Raw genomic sequence first — 16,578 nt, forward strand, 5'->3', positions numbered from 1 at the left:
TTCTGGGGAGTATGATAGGTGGCAGTTGGTGAGTAATGAATTGGTTGATGGGGGTGTTGTGGCGGAGTTGGTATTGGTAGGGGATTGAGATTTTGGAGTAGGGTTGCGTATTGATGCGGTGCAAGAGGGTTTTGCGGATGTTGCTTTGGTTTGATTTGGGGAGGTGCTAGGTTCTTTGTGTTGGTTGATGTCAGGGATATTCAGGGTGAGTGACAAGTTTGTCAAGTTGCGGACCTGCTCATGTTCTCCCTGTAGTTCCAGTATTTTTTGTTCCAATCTCAAGACTAGATCATTTGGTGCCGGAGTACTCCGACCGTCTGAAGTTTCTGCGTTTTCAGCATTATCCTTTTGAATACCACTTAAGTCGTCCATTTTTGCTTTTCCTTTGCCTTTTGTATTACTTGGAGGAGGAGGAGGTGGGGGGCCTCTAGATCTGGTATGATATGCTGATGATGCCAGTATAAGCGAACCAACCTTAGGTGATGTGAATAAAGAATAAAGAAAAACAAAAAGGTAAATAAGTCAGTAAGGATTCTGAAATGTTTGCAATATTTAAACACATATTGCGAGAATGTAAATTCGTGTCCTAATTTGGGAGACTCGTTGTTCCCGAGGTAGGCCAGCGACAAATAAATTTGGAGAAATTTAGTGCCAATAATTGCCTCATTTCATTAATGTAAAAATAAACGCCCCAAAACGAAACTAAACAAAATAATATTGCTAATGGAACTTGGCCTTATTACATTTGAAAAGCAAGTAAATTGTCATGATCCGGATTTCCCACCTCTAGGTAAGTGCCTAGTAAATCTTAGACCGTCTATGATACTATGACACCAGGTTTTGGGTGGTTAAGACTTAAGTATTTGTAATAGATGCATATTTTAGACATTTAATTATTATCTTCCGCTTAATTATTTAAAGTTCCGTTGTTTTCATGTTATCGACTTATATTTGTTAAAAAGAAGTAATTTGATAATGAAGTACGTAGTTAAGATTGGCTTGCCTAGCTCTCATTAGGAGGCGCTATCACGACTCCCGAGAGGTGGGAAATTCGGGTCGTGACAAGTTGTTATCAGAGTTCTAGGTTACATGGGTCTCACAGTTGACAGACAAGCTTAGTAGAGTCTGAGGTATCGTTATGGAGACGTCTGTATTTATCCCCTAGAGGCTACAGAGTTAGAAAAAAATTCACATTTATTCTTTCCTGTCGTGCGGTTTGGTTTCTCAATGCTAATTAAATTTCTACTCTATTCTTTCGCAGATGCGGAGAATACACACTTCCTCATCCACTGACCAGCCTCCCACAAGGGGCAAAGGGCGAGGCCGAGGCCGTGCTAGAGGCCGAGGTAGGGGTAAAGCTCAGCCCCAAGCAGCAGCACCAGCGGCGAAGCCTCAGGTTGACTTTGATGATGAGGTTCCGGCCCCAACAGTTCTGGTAGGCCCAGCTCAGGTCCCAGAGGGGTTTATTGCACCCTAGTTCTTTAGGATGCTCTAGTCCGTCTGGTGGGCCTCATGGAGAGTGTCACCCGAGCCGGCTTGCTTCTTGTAGCACCAACCATCTCTCAGGCTGGAGGAGGAGCCTAGACTCCTGCTACTCGCACTCCGGAGCAGGTATCTCCCCAGATTCAGACTCTAGCGGTTCAGCCAGTTGGAGTAGTTCAGCCGGGTGTGGTAGCTCAGACCAGTGATGGAGCAGCTATGTCTGCCGATGCTTTGTGGAGGCTGGATAGGTTCACCAAGGTCTTTACTACTACTTTCAGCTGTGCATCTACTGAGGATCCCCCGGATTATCTAGACAGCTGCCATGAGGTTTTCAGGAACATGGGGATAGTTGAGATCAATGAGGTCGATTTTGTTACATTTTGCTTGTCTGGATCCGCCAAGACTTGGTGGAGAGATTATTTCTTGGCAAGACCAGCCGGATCGCCAGCCTTGATTTGGGAGCAGTTTGCACAGCTATTTCTGGAGAAGTTTCTCCCCATTACTCAGAGAGAGGCCTATCGGAGGCAGTTTGAGCGTCTCCGGCAGGGTCCTATGACTGTTACCTAGTATGAGACCAGATTCATCGACTTGGCTCGTTATGCACTTATCATACTTCCTACCGAGAGAGAGCAGGTGAGGAGGTTTATTGACGGTCTTATTCAGCTGATTCGTCTTCATATGGCTAGGGAGGTTGGGAGTGAGATTACTTTTTAGGAGGCGACCAATGTGGCCAGGAGAGTGGAGATGGTTCTGTCGCACGGAGGTGGTCATGGGTCAGACAATAGGCCCCGTCATTCAGGCCGATTCAGTGGTACCTCGTCTGGCGGTAGGGATTCATATGGTAGAGGCCATCCTCCTAAGCCTTTCCAGTTAGCACTTCAGGTTTCTCACGGTAATTCATATGGCAGTGGTCATCAGATGCAGTATTTTGATCAGCAGTTCTACAGTGCACCACCTGCTCCTATCAGTGCACCACCGCTTCAGAGTTTTCGAGGTGGTCATTCAGGTCGGCATGGCCAGCAGTCTCAGCAGCCGAGGGCTTGTTACACTTGTGGTGATGTGGGTCACATTGCTAGGTTTTGCCCTCGAGCACCGAGTAGCTCTCAGCATCAGAGTTCTCATGCCATGGTTCAGGCACCAAGTGTTCCAGGTAGAGGTAGAGGTGCTAGAGGTGGAGGTAGAGTTGCTAGAGGTGGAGCTCAGACTGCTAGAGGTGGAGGCCAACTAACTGCAGGCCGTCCCAGAGAGGTAGTCCAGGGTGTTGGGGCCCAGACCCGATGTTATGCTCTTCCAGCCATGCCTGAGGTTGAGGTTTTAGATGCGGTTACCACAGGCACTGTTCTGGTTTGTGATAGAGATGCTTCAGTGTTATTTGATCCAGGGTCTACATACTCGTATGTGTCATCTTATTTTGCATTGTATCTGGTTATGCCTAGTGATTCATTGAGTGTTCCTGTTTATGTGTCTACACTGGTAGGTGATTCTAGATCGAGTCCATCGCTCTTGTGCAGTTTTGATTGGGGGTCTTGAGACTCGAGTAGATTTGTTGCTTCTGGGCATGGTCGATTTCGATGTTATATTAGGGATGGACTAGTTATCACCTTACCACACTATCTTAGACTGTCATGCCAAGACTATAGCCTTACTGGGTTTGCCTCGTTTAGGTTGGAGAGGGACTCCTGGTCATTCTACCCATAGCATTATCTCTTATGTGAAGGCTCGGCGTATGGTCGAGAAGGGGTGTTAGGCCTATTTGGCATATGTTCGTGATTCTAGCACTGAGGTTCCTTTTATTGATTTCGTGCCCATTGTTCGTGAGTTTCCTGAGGTTTTCCTTTCAGACTTGCCGGGTATGCCACCCGATAGGGATATTGACTTTTGCATTGATCTGGCTCCGGGCACTCAGCCCATTTCTATCCCGCTGTATCGTATGGCCCCGGCGGAGTTGAAAGAGTTGAAGGAACAGTTGCAAGACTTTCTTGAGAAGGGTTTCATTAGATCCAGTGTTTCTCCTTAGGGTGCACCGGTGTTGTTTGTTAAGAAAAAGGATGGGTCAATGAGAATGTGTATTGATTACCGGCAGTTGAACAAGGTTATAATCAAGAATAAGTATTTGTTGCCAAAGATTGATGATTTGTTTGATCAACTTTAGGGTGCCAAGGTATTTTCGAAGATTGACTTGAGATTTGGCTACCATCAATTGAGGATTAGGGCATTCGACGTCCCTAAGACAGCTTTCCGCGCTCGGTATGGGCATTATGAGTTCTTGGTTATGTTATTTGGGTTGACAAATGCCCTAATAGCTTTTATGGACTTGATGAACCGAGTGTTTAGGACTTATTTGGACTCGTTCGTGATAGTCTTCATTGATGACATCTTGATATATTCCCGCAGCCATGAGGAGCACGAGTAGCATCTCAAGGTGGTTCTTCAGACTCTGAGGGATAGTCAATTATATGCTAAGTTCTCGAAGTGTGAGTTCTGGTTGAGTTCAGTTGCATTTCTAGGTCATGTTGTATCAGCGGAGGGTATTCAGGTTGATCCAAAGAAGATTAAGGCAGTCAAGAACTGGCCTAGACCAGCATCAGCTACAGAGATTCGAAGTTTCTTGGGATTGACAGGCTACTATCATCGGTTCGTGGAGGGGTTTTCATCTATCGCAGCCCCGATAACTAGGTTGAACCATAAGGGTGCCCAATTCAGATGGTCGGACGAGTGTGAGACGAGCTTTCAGAAGCTCAAGACAGCTTTGACTACAACACCGGTGTTGGTTTTACCCATGGGTTCAGGGCCTTATACAGTTTATTGTGATGCATCTCGTATTGGACTCGGTGAAGTGTTGATGCAGGATGACATGGTCATTGCCTGTGCTTCACGGTAGTTGAAGATTCATGAGAAGAACTATTTAGTTCATTATTTAGAGTTGGCAGCCATTGTTCACGCGTTGAAGATTTGGAGGCATTATCTGTATGGCGTGGCATATGAGGTGTTCACGGATCAAATTTTTTTCCAGTATACGTTAAAGCAAAAGGAGTTGAATTTGAGACAAAGGAGGTGGTTGGAGTTGTTGAAAGATTATGATATCACAATCTTATATCATTCGGGAAAGGCCAATGTGGTGGTCAATGCTTTGAGTAGGAAGTCAGTCAATATGGGCAATCTTGCTTATATTCCGGTCGGTGAGAAACTGCTTGCTTTAGATGTTCAGGCTTTGGCCAATCAGTTCGTGAGGTTGGATGTTTCTGAGCCCAGCCGTATGTTAGCTTGCATAGTCGCTCGTTCTTCATTATTGGAGCGTATCCGAGATCGGCAACATGATGATCCCCATTTGTGTGTCCTCAGGGACATGGTGCAACACGAAGGTGCAAAGCAGGTTACCTTAGATGATGATGGAGTTTTGAGATTGCAGGGTCGAGTTTGTGTGCCAAATGTGGATATGCTTTGGGAGTTGATTTTAGAGGAGGCCCTTAGCTCCTGGTACTCTATTCATTCGGGCTTCGCAAAGATGTATCAGCATTTGTGGCAGCATTATCGGTGGCGGATAATGAAGAAGGATATCGTTGCATATGTGGCTCGGTGTTTGAATTGTCAGCAGGTTAAGTATGAGCATCAGAGGCCCGATGGTTCATTTCAGAGGATTAAGCTTCCCTAGTGGAAGTGGGAGTGGATCACTATGGACTTCGTTGTTGGACTCCTACGAACTCAGAGGAAGTTCGACGCAGTATGGGTCATTGGTGATAGGCTGACCAAGTCACTGCATTTCATTCCTGTTGCAGTCTCCTATTCATCCGAGAGGTTAGCTGAGATCTATATCCGGGAGATTGTTCATCTTCATGGTATGCCTGTGTTTATCATTTCGAACCGTGGTACACAGTTTACCTCGTGTTTCTAGAGAGCAGTTCAGCAAGAGTTGGGCACGCGGGTTGAGTTGAGCATAACATTTCATCCTCAGACGGATGGGCAGTCCGAGCGGACTATTCAGATTTTGGAGGATATGCTCCGAGCTTGTGTCATTGACTTTGGAGGCTCGTGTGATCAATTTTTGCCTTTAGCAGAGTTTGCCTACAACAACAATTAGTAGAAGTGTATTAATGGTGTCCTTAAGTAACGTTAACAATTAGTGAACTACTGGTATCCTTATATAAGTAACATTAGTGATTGATTAGCCGATACATTGATAATTATACACTAAATGGAAGTGTATTAATGATATTTGTGAGAAATGTTTGTGTTTATTTTTCTTTAGTTTGATAATTAAAGTAAGTGGAGTTTATTAGTGGTATCGTTAAGTAATATTAGTGGTATCCTGAAGTAACGCTAGTGATTCATTAGCCTATACATTGATAATTATACTAATTAAGTACATATTAGTATAGTCTTAAAAACTATTACTGATTCATTAGAATGTAGATGCGTATTAGTGATATCCTTAAGTAATATTAATGATTGATTAGCCATGTTAGGTTTTTGTAAAACATTAGTTTGATTTTCATTGATTCATAGTAATTTGTTAGCTAGAATTTAATTAATTGACAAAGATTAGTGATTGTTTAATTATCTTAAATTGACAACTAAAGTAAGTAAAACTATATTAGCAATATCGTTAATTAATATTAAAAATTTATTAGGCAATTTATTGATAATTACATTAAGTAAAAAAGTGTAATAGCTACAATTAGCTTTTCTCAGCAAAAGCCCTAACTTTTTTTACTCTTTTCTCTTTCTCCGCCTCACTCACGCCTTTCTCTTTCTCTTTCACCTTTCTCTTTCTCTTTCTCTTTCTTAGCAAATCCCTGCTTGGAAGTAGATCTGGGTGTTTCATCCTTCTTCTTCGCTATAGCTGCAGCAACAAACCAGCTCTCTTGGTCTCCGATTAACACAACTACACCAAGAGCAACCATTACACAACCTCTTTGATTAGGTAAGTTTTAAATTATTTCGAAATTGTTTTTGCTGCATCCCTCTCTTTCTACTCTTTTGTTTATATAAATAGACACTTGGATTTTGTATGTAAATTGATGTGGGAGTTTTTCTTGTTTGTGAATTTGACAATCAAAATAGACTTTTTTTCTAATGGTGGAGTTCTGCCAAAAATTCATACAAATTTATACATAAATCGCCAGTGCAGAATAAGGAATTAGGGAATCCTGTACATATACTGTTTTCCTTACAATTCTATGAAGCTATTTCCGTGTGCATACGGAAATGAATCATTTCCTCTCTATGTGTGCTATTTCCGTGTGCATACACATGATTTTCCTGTATTTATCTGTTTTCACTCATTTCTTTGTAATGGTAATAACATTTGTGCAATGTAGGTGAACCGGGTTTGACTTGGAGGGAAACTTGTGTAGCAGCTAGGAGTTGGACCAACTTGTATAACTTTTCGTATTCGGGAATTTACCTTGGTAGAACGACTTGATAAGTGGAGGGTGCTATAAGACTTGAAATAGGATTTTGCTGTTCTGCTACGTACTGTTATCTACTTCAGATACCTTGTAAACATTGGAGTTTAAAGTGGTTTGTGCACAAATCTTGTTTGAGTTGGCGATTTTCTTTGTCAATTTTTTTTCTCAGAATGTAGCAGTATGCATCTATATATGTGTAACGACCCAACCGGTCATTTTAAGCTCTAGCGTATTGTTTGGCGGTTTGAGGCTTTGAGCAGCTTCACTTAAGGTATTATGACTTGTACGCGTGGTCAGAATTGAATTCCAGAAAGTTCAGAGTTGATTTGGAAATAGGATTCTCATTTCCGAAGCTTTAAGTTGAAAGAATTGACTAAGGTTAAAATTTTTGAGTAACGACATCGGAATCGGGATTCAAAGGTTCCAGCAGGTTCGTATGATGATTTCGGACTTGGGCGTATGTCCGGACTGGGTTTTGGAAGACCCAGGAATGTTTCGGTGCCTATTGTGGAAGTTAGCATTTTGAAGAAATTTCATAAGTTTGGGTTGAAATGCATTTCAGTGTTATCGATGTCCGTTTGGGATTATAAGTCTGGGAATAGCTCCATATGGTGATTCTGGTAATGGAAGTACGATCGGAAGTGAATTCGGAGGTCCGTAGGTCATTTTGGAGTTATTTTGCTAAAGATAGAAATTTGAAGGTTTTCAAAAAGTTTGACCGGAAGTGGACTTTTTGATATAAGGGTCGGAATTCAATTCCAAAAGTTGGAGTAGATCCGTAATGTCGAATATCATTTGTGTGCAAAATTTGAGGTCAATCGGACGTGATTTGATAGGTTTCGACATCGAATGTAGAAGTTTGAAATTCTAAAGTTCATTAAGCTTGAATTGGAGTGTGATTCATGATTTTGAAGTTGTTTGATGTGATTTGAGGCCTCAAGCAGGTCCGTGTTATGTTATAGGACTGGTTGTGTGATTAGACGGGGCCCCGGGGACCTCGGGTGTGTTTCAGGGTGGTTTCGGAGCATTTTGGGCTGTTTTGGAGCTGTTGTTTACTGGTGTCTGGTTTCCTTCTTCACGAACGCGAAGGGAATGCCGCGTTCGCGAAGAGGAGTAAATGGGGCTGTTGATTTTAGCCTTCGCGAACGCAACCAAGGCTATGCGAACACGAGGAAGGTAAGGGAGAGCTAGGCCCAAGGCCATTTGGCCTACGCGAACACGATGGGTCTGGGCAGCTGGCTTTCGCGAACGCGATCAGCGGGTCGCGAACGCGGAGAAGAATTTTCTGGGCTTGAAATTTCTAAGCTTCGCGAATGCGAGGGATGTTCCGCGTTCGCGATGAAGGGTCACCTGGGCAGTGTTCTTTTAAAAATCGGAGCTTTTGGCTCATTTTCACTTCATTTTCCATGGGAGCCGATTTAGGAGCAGCTTTGGAGTGCCATTTTCATCACCAAGCATGAGGTAAGTAATTTCTACTAGTTTTGAGTAAATATAACAACAATAACAACAACAACAACAAACCGGTATAATCCCACTTAGTAGGGTCTGGGGAGGGTAGTGTGTACGCAGACCTTACCCCTACCCTGGGGTAGAGAGGCTGTTTCCAAATAGACCCCCGACATCCTTCCCTCCAAGAACTTCCCACCTTGTTCTTGGGGAGACTCGAAAACCTTTTGGTTGGAAGTGGAAGTTGCTTACCATCAGAGCAACTTCTCTATTCTTTTGAGTAAATACAAGGTTTATATATGGATTTAGACAAGGAAATTTGTAGAAATTTGGGGTTTCGAGGAAGACCTAGAAATTTGATATTCTTGAATTTTCACCACGAATTTGGGTATGGGATTGAGAGTAAATTATATATTTGAGTTTGTGAGGCTATGGGTAAACTTAATCTTCAAAAAATTTCAGAATCCGGGCACGTGGGCCCGAGGGCAATTTTGTCAACTTTTCGATCGGGGTTAGGAATTGTTATAAATTGGATTGTAATGAGTAATTGAACATATATTAATGGATTTTCATAATTATTGGCTAGTTTTGGAGCATTGTGCATCGATTTGAGTCTTCGGAAGAGTGGGAAATGTCGGTTATGGAAATTTCGGAGCGAGGTGAGTCTCCTTTCTAACCTTGTAAGAGGGAATTGTCCCCATATGTGATATAATTGGATATGTGCTCCTATTTGTAGGGGCTACATATGCACGAGGTGATGAGAGTCCGTGCGTAGCTACTATTATGTGTAGTTCCGGGTAGTCTAGGACCCAAAAGTATGCTATACTTGGAATATCTGAAATCTTGTTAGCAGTTGAGTTGCTTAAATCCTATCGAATTGTTAAATGAATTTCTAAAAGGATTAAACTTTATTTTCTTGAATCATTAATAAAAGAATTGGCTTTTATTTGAATAAACAGGTAACGACCCGATCGGTCATTTTAAGCTCTAGCGCGCCATTCAGTAGTTTGAGGCCATGAGCAGCTTCATTTCAGGTATTATGACTTGTACACGTGGTCGGAATTGAATTTCGGGGAGTTCAGAGTTAATTTGGAAAGAGAATTCTCATTTCGGAAGTTTTAAGTTGAAAGAATTAGCTATGATTGGATTTTTGAGTAAACGTCCTCGGAATCGGGATTCGAAGGTTCTAGAAGGTTCGTATGATAATTTTGGACTTGGGCGTATGTCCGGATTGGGTTTTGGAAGACCCGGGAATGTTTTGGCGCCTATTGTGAAAGTTAACATTTTTGAGGAATTTCATAAGTTTGGGTTGAAGTGCATTTCAGGGTTATCAATGTCCGTTTGGGATTCCGAGTCTGGGAATAGCTCTGTATGGTGATTCTGGAGTTGGGAGCACGATCGGAAGTGAATTCAGAGGTCCGTAGGTCATTTTGAAGTCATTTAGCTAAAGATAGAAATTTGAAGGTTTTTGAGAAGTTTGACCGAGAGTTTGACTTTTTGATATCGGGGTCGGATTCTAGTTTCGAAAGTTGGAGCAGGTCTGTTATATCGAATATGACTTGTGTGCAAAATTTGAGGTCTATCGGACGTGATTTGACGTGTTTTGGCATCGAATGTAGAAGTTTGAAATTTCTAAGTTCATAAAGTTTGGATTTGAGTACGATTCATGATTTCGACGTTGTTTGATGTGATTTAATGCCTCGGCTAAGTTCGTATTGTATTTTGGGACATGTTGGTATAATTGGTTGAAGTCCCGAGGGTCTCGGGTGGATTTCGGAAGGCTAATGGATCGATTTTGGAAATTTTAAGCTGCTGAAAATCTGCTGCAGCTGCTGTTTTGGACAACAATGGTGCAATCGAGGAGGCTACTTTGGAAGATTATATCTCGAACTCTATAAGGAATCTGAAAATTTGCAGAACACAAAATTGTTTTCCTTGCATTCTAGTTTCCAGAAAGTTAAACCATTCATGATTTGGATATTTTAAAGTTATGATCAATTGAAGATGGCTGGTGGAGCAGTTTCGATAGAATTTTCTGATGCATGGAGCCGACTTTAGAAGCTCATATCTCGGAATATATATAGAGTTATATGGCATACAACCTATCATATGAAAGATCTTCGAGTCTAGTTTCTAAACCAGCTAACCGTTTGTCATTTAGATATTTCCACAAGGATCTATGAGCGTTTTAACAGAAGGTGTACAACAGGGGAAAATGGTAATAGGACGTACAACCTGCACAGCGCAAGGTACAACTCGATGAAGCCTGGACATATTATTTTAAACACGAATTTTGGCCCATTTCTTTCATTTGGATTGGGCGATTTTGGAGAGCTCAAGGATGGATTTTCACCAAGCAACACTAGGTATTTTGGACTTTTACCTTGAATTTGAGTATAAAAATTTGAGCAAATTGTATATTTGAGTAAGTAAAGCTATGGGTAAATTTATCTTCGAGAAATTTTGGAATCCGGGCACGTGGGCCCGAGGGCATTTTGGTCAACTTTTCGAGCGGAGTTGGGAACTTATATAATTTGAATTTTTACAAGTATTAGAGTGAATTTTTATTGGTTTGCCCGTTATTTGAATAGTTTTGGAGCGTTGTGTATCAATTGGAGTCGTTGGAAGGGCTTGGAAGCCGGTTATGGAAATCTCGGAGCGAGGTGAGTCTCCTTTCTAACCTTGTAAGAGGGAATTGTCCCCATATGTGATATAATTGGTTATGTGCTCCTATTTGTGAGGGCTACATATGCACGAGGTGATGAGAATCCATGCGTAGCTACTATTATGTGTAGGTCCGGGTAGTCTAGGACCCAAAAGTATGCTATTCTTGGAATATTTGAAATCTTGTTGGCAGTTGAGTTGCTTAAATCCTATCGAATTGTTAAATGAATTTCTAAAAGGATTAAACTTTATTTTAAAAAGAATTGGCTTTTATTTGAATAAACGTGTAATGACCCAATCGGTCATTTTAAGCTCTAGCGCGCCATTTAGTAGTTTGAGGCCATGGGCAGCTTCATTTCAGATATTATGACTTGTACACGTGGTCGGAATTGAATTTTAGGGAGTTCAGAGTTAATTTGGAAAGAAAAATCTCATTTCGGAAGCTTTAAGTTGAAAGAATTAGCTATGATTGGATTTTTTAGTAAACGTCCTCGGAATCAGGATTAGAAGGTTCTAGAAGATTCGTATAATAATTTTGGACTTGGCGTATGTCCGGATTGGGTTTTGGAAGACCCGGGAACGTTTTGGCGCATATTGTGAAAGTTAGCATTTTTGAGGAATTTCATAAGTTTGGGTTGAAGTGCATTTCAGGGTTATCAATGTCCGTTTGGGATTCCGAGTCTGGGAATAGCTCTGTATGGTGATTCTGGAGTTGGGAGCACGATCGGAAGTGAATTCAGAGGTCCGTAGGTCATTTTGAAGTCATTTAGCTAAAGATAGAAATTTGAAGGTTTTTGAGAAGTTTGACCGAGAGTTTGACTTTTTGATATCGGGGTCGGATTCTAGTTTCGAAAGTTGGAGCAGGTTTGTAATGTCGAATTTGACTTGTGTGCCAAATTTGAGGTCAATCGAACGTGATTTGACGTGTTTCGGCATCGAATGTAGAAGTTTGAAATTTCTAAGTTCATAAAGTTTGGATTTGAGTACGATTCATGATTTCGACGTTGTTTGATGTGATTTAATGCCTCGGCTAAGTTCGTATTGTATTTTGGGACATGTTGGTATAATTGGTTGAAGTCCCGAGGGTCTCGGGTGGATTTCGGAAGGCTAATGGATCGATTTTGGAAATTTTAAGCTGCTGAAAATCTGCTGCTTTTTCTGCTGCAGCTGCTGTTTTGGACAACAATGGTGCAATCGAGGAGGCTACTTTGGAAGATTATATCTCGAACTCTATAAGGAATCTGAAAATTTGCAGAACACAAAATTGTTTTCCTTGCATTCTAGTTTCCAGAAAGTTAAACCATTCATGATTTGGACATTTTATCAGAAAGCTATGATCAATTGAAGATGGCTGGTGGAGCAGTTTCGATAGAATTTTCTGATGCATGGAGCCGACTTTAGAAGCTCATATCTCGGAATATATATAGAGTTATATAGTATACAACCTATCATATGATAGATCTTCGAGTCTAGTTTCTAAATCAGCTAACCGTTTGTCATTTAGATATTTTCACAAGGAGCTATGAGCGTTTTAACAGAAGGTGTACAACAGGGGAAAATGGTAATAGGATGTACAATCTGCACAGCGCAAGGTACAACTCGATAAAGCCTAGACATATTATTTTAAACACGAATTTTGGCCCATTTCTTTCATTTGGATTGGGTTGGAGAGCTCAAGGAGGGATTTTCACCAAGCAACACTAGGTAAGTGATTTCTTCCTATTTTTGAGTTAAATATGTGATCTTACATGGATTTAGACATGGAAAATTAGTATAAATTTGAGATTTTTGAGAAAGACCTAGAATTTGGTATTTTGGACTTTTACCTTGAATTTGAGCATAAAAATTTGAGCAAATTGTATATTTGAGTTAGTAAAGCTATGGGTAGAATTTATCTTCGAGAAATTTCGGAATCCGGGCACGTGGGCTCGAGGGCATTTTGGTCAACTTTTCGAGCGGAGTTGGGAACTTATATAATTTGAATTTTTACAAGTATTAGAGTGAATTTTTATTGGTTTGCCCGTTATTTGAATAGTTTTGGAGCGTTGTGTATCAATTGGAGTCGTTGGAAGGGCTTGGAAGCCGGTTATGGAAATTTCGGAGCGAGGTGAGTCTCCTTTCTAACCTTGTAAGAAGGAATTGTCCCCATATGTGATATAATTGGTTATGTGCTCCTATTTGTGGGGGCTACATATGCACGAGGTGATGAGAGTCCATGCGTAGCTACTATTATGTGTAGGTCCGGGTAGTCTAGGACCCAAAAATATGCTATACTTGGAATATCTGAAATCTTGTTGGTAGTTGAGTTGCTTAAATCCTATCGAATTGTTAAATGAATTTCTAAAAGGATTAAACTTTATTTTCTTGAATCGTTAAAAAAAGAATTGGCTTTTATTTGGATAAATGTTCCCCGATAAATTCTTAATTGGCTGTTTGAGCATGTATTTCTATGTGTACCTGCGTTACATGTATGATTCGCGAGCAGGGTGATTGTTTATTTAAATTTGACCGCGTCGCATGTATGATTCGCGAGTGGGGTAATATATGCATGTATGGTTCGCACCGCTCGACCCTTGACAATGCACATTTTATATTTATGTTAGATCAGGTCGTACTACTTCGGCATGATTTGTGTATGCTTGTATTGCTTGCCTTGAGAGTTATTGATATTGATATTTGCTCTCCCTAACTTGAAATAGTTGTTAATTAATGGATTATGAATCCGGAGACTTTTAATAAAAAGGAACTCTTACCTGTTTCGTGACTTATTTGAATTTATTGTTGTTCTTAATAAATTCATGATTCATCGCATTAATAATATTACTATTGGACTACTAGAAAGTGTCGAAGTCGACCTCTTGTATCTACTTCTTCGAGATTAGACGGGATACTCATTGGCTACACGTTGTTTTCTTACTCATACTACAATTATTGTGCATTTTTGTTGCACAGGTTTATATGTGGCTAGTGGCTTAGTGGCATACCGGCATGGTTTATATGGAGAGTTTGGTGAGCTGCAATTATCGAGATGACCCGCAGCCAGCAGAGTCTCCTTCACAGTATTGTACTTTTATTTTCATTTTTTTCCACTTGTATTTTGGACAGTTACTGTCTTTTACGTCATTTCCTAGTAAATGCTCATGCACTTGTGACACCGGATTCTGGGATGATTATGGGTTATCTTGTATTAACTACTTAACATTCATATTCAATTTGAAATGATTATCTTTTACTGGTAAAATCGAAGGAAAATCATAGTTTTCAAAATTATTAAAATAAGAATTTAATTAAGTATTTTGGTTGGCTTGCTTGACAGCAGTGTCCGGCGCCATTGTTGTGCCCCCTTTTTCTGACGAAATGGGATTTATAACATTTGGGAGGACAACTCGTTCCCTTTTGGGAATTGGGTTTGCATTTTGAAGAGTTGCCACCTAATGATTAAAGTGCATTAGGACACTAGGAAGGAGTTGATCTAGAAAATCAGAGATTGGGTAAGGGCTATAAATTATCCCGAGAGGAAGGTGTTAGGCACCCCTCACGATCCACTAGTGTGGTTCCCGGCCAGGTTACAATTGTGACTTTAAGTACTAGTAACAAGTAAGCAAATAAAGGTTTCAAATATGGGGGATTGTCACATTATGGCTGCAAATAAATTAAAGTTTGAAGAAACAAAGAAAGCGGAAATTTTGAGGAAATAGTTTGAAAATTCTGAAAAAGTAATAAAATACACAAGTAAAGGGAAGGGAGTCCTAGGTTTACAAATAATATGGATCACATCAATGCAATACCCGGTAATCACTCCTCAGAAGAGGGTTACACGTGGTATTAGCGCACCGGTCATCATATCCATATCTACCCTTTCCCACTCCATTAAGGTATTAAAATGCGGAATAGTTTTGTTACTTATTGCATGCTCTTATCCGTCCCAATCCTATCAGTCCGGAGGCATTTGGGACTACTAGTACTAAAGGGAAGGGAGATTGGGCTTTTATGGTTTAAAGGACAAAATTAGGGCGACAAACAAAACACATATGGCAGATATGGGAAAACACATAACATTAAAAGGCTCAAACAGACCTCCTCAACTTAAAGACAGATTGTTTAGCATGTCTTACATGTACTGGTTATGGTCTGAATTAAACTAAAAAACGTTAAAGCAGACTGATTTATCACATATTTTCAGATAAGAAGTCCTAATTAGGTCTGCCTGCTGGTTGTAATTATCAAAGACTGGCGCAGTTATAGCTTTTACCCTAAAGCTTGCCTAGGTGTTAGGTGAAACCTATAGGCATGCTATCTATTATTCAAAGAAACAAAGATGTAAACTGATTACAGAAAGGTTGCCAGTTTTTTACCAAGTTCTGCAGATTAAACTTAGAACGAGCGAGGCGATTCAGATTCGGTTGATTACCCCTATAGGCATGCTTTCTAAGTGTTATAGATTTAAAAATGTTTATAGTCGAAATAAAAATGCAGGAGTCCTATAGGCATGGTATCTCAAATGTTGTTTGTTATTAAAACTTGTGAACACGTTTGCCTAGTGATAGATGCATATACGGAATTCAAGAAGTCCTATAGACAGGTTATCTATATGATATTCAGCATTATGAAATGTATAACCTATAGACATGTTTTCTATATGAAAATGCAGAACCTATAAACAGGATTTCTATATGAAAATGTGGAACCTATAAACAGGATTTCTATATGAAAACGCAGAAGTGAAAGTAGGACATGATTGCAGAAGTATAATAAATACCTATGAACATGATATCTAACCCTAGGGCATGCATGATTTACCCTCCCTTTTTTCTATACTATAGTCCAGAATGAATAAGAAAAGCAAATTTACATCAGAAATTAAAGTACAAGAAAGGGGAGCCTAATTCAGACTCCAGGTCTGAAATATGAGATGAACCAACTTCAAGAGATCATGAACCAAAGCCTTTCTCTTATTTTGATGTGTCAGAGTTTCCTAAGAGTCTCAAATGGACTCCGGGCAGTGCTCACACCCAAACACATATAGGATTAAGAACATAGTGCAGTTTAGAAGGGCCAGCTCTCGAGTATCCAAGTTTAGAGGGAACTCAAGGTCCCAAGGCAAGGCTTACATGAGGGGGCAGAGCTTAGAAACTAAGAGTAAGTGTAAGTGCAGAGTTTGAAAAGGGGAAAAGGGAAGCGGAAGAGAAACAGGGATAGGCTAGTGGGCATACCAAGCAATGGGAAGTGCTGGCACACCCCACAAGCCTGTTAGAACATATTGTTTTGGGAGTCAGGATCCTCTAAGGGATCAAGTCCAGACATGAACAATAACTTGCATATTGTCATGTCATGAACTACAACTCAAATCACATAGAGGGGAATAGGGGTATAGGGATTCATAGCAGAAACAAGTAAAAGAAATTAACATTAAACATAGGCAGTAAAGCAGACAGGGGTGTAGAAGCTGTAAAATAAACACATTGGGATGAGGCTGAAAATCAAACTAGAACATACCAGTTTCAAGAAACAAGAAAAGAAAGCAGTAGTCTTGTGAAGCCAAAGTGCAAGCAAATAGTCAGAATGCTATGATTAGAGA

The 16,578-nt window shown here is 40.5% G+C and overlaps 1 protein-coding gene across 6 annotated transcripts in view; it reads left to right on the forward strand.

Annotated features, from left to right (window-relative positions):
- Positions 1-14,169, forward strand: part of LOC138870094 (uncharacterized) — a 33,068-nt gene extending 18,899 nt beyond the window's left edge. For 3 of the 6 annotated variants that reach the window (XM_070147669.1, XM_070147668.1, XM_070147670.1), the window contains one exon: positions 1,262-5,887. In XM_070147669.1, coding sequence (XP_070003770.1) covers positions 2,227-3,012 — 786 coding nt within the window. In that variant the 5' untranslated portion in view covers positions 1,262-2,226 and the 3' untranslated portion in view covers positions 3,013-5,887. Of the gene's footprint in view, positions 1-1,261; positions 5,888-6,268; positions 6,404-6,800; positions 7,114-13,952 lie in introns of those variants that run through there. The other 3 variants (XR_011400329.1, XR_011400328.1, XM_070147671.1) reach the window with 3 other exon arrangements.
- Positions 14,170-16,578: the final 2,409 nt, after the last annotated feature.

The sequence above is a fragment of the Nicotiana sylvestris genome, chromosome 6 (genome assembly GCF_000393655.2).
Source record: "Nicotiana sylvestris chromosome 6, ASM39365v2, whole genome shotgun sequence".
In the NCBI taxonomy this organism is placed as follows: domain Eukaryota; kingdom Viridiplantae; phylum Streptophyta; class Magnoliopsida; order Solanales; family Solanaceae; genus Nicotiana; species Nicotiana sylvestris.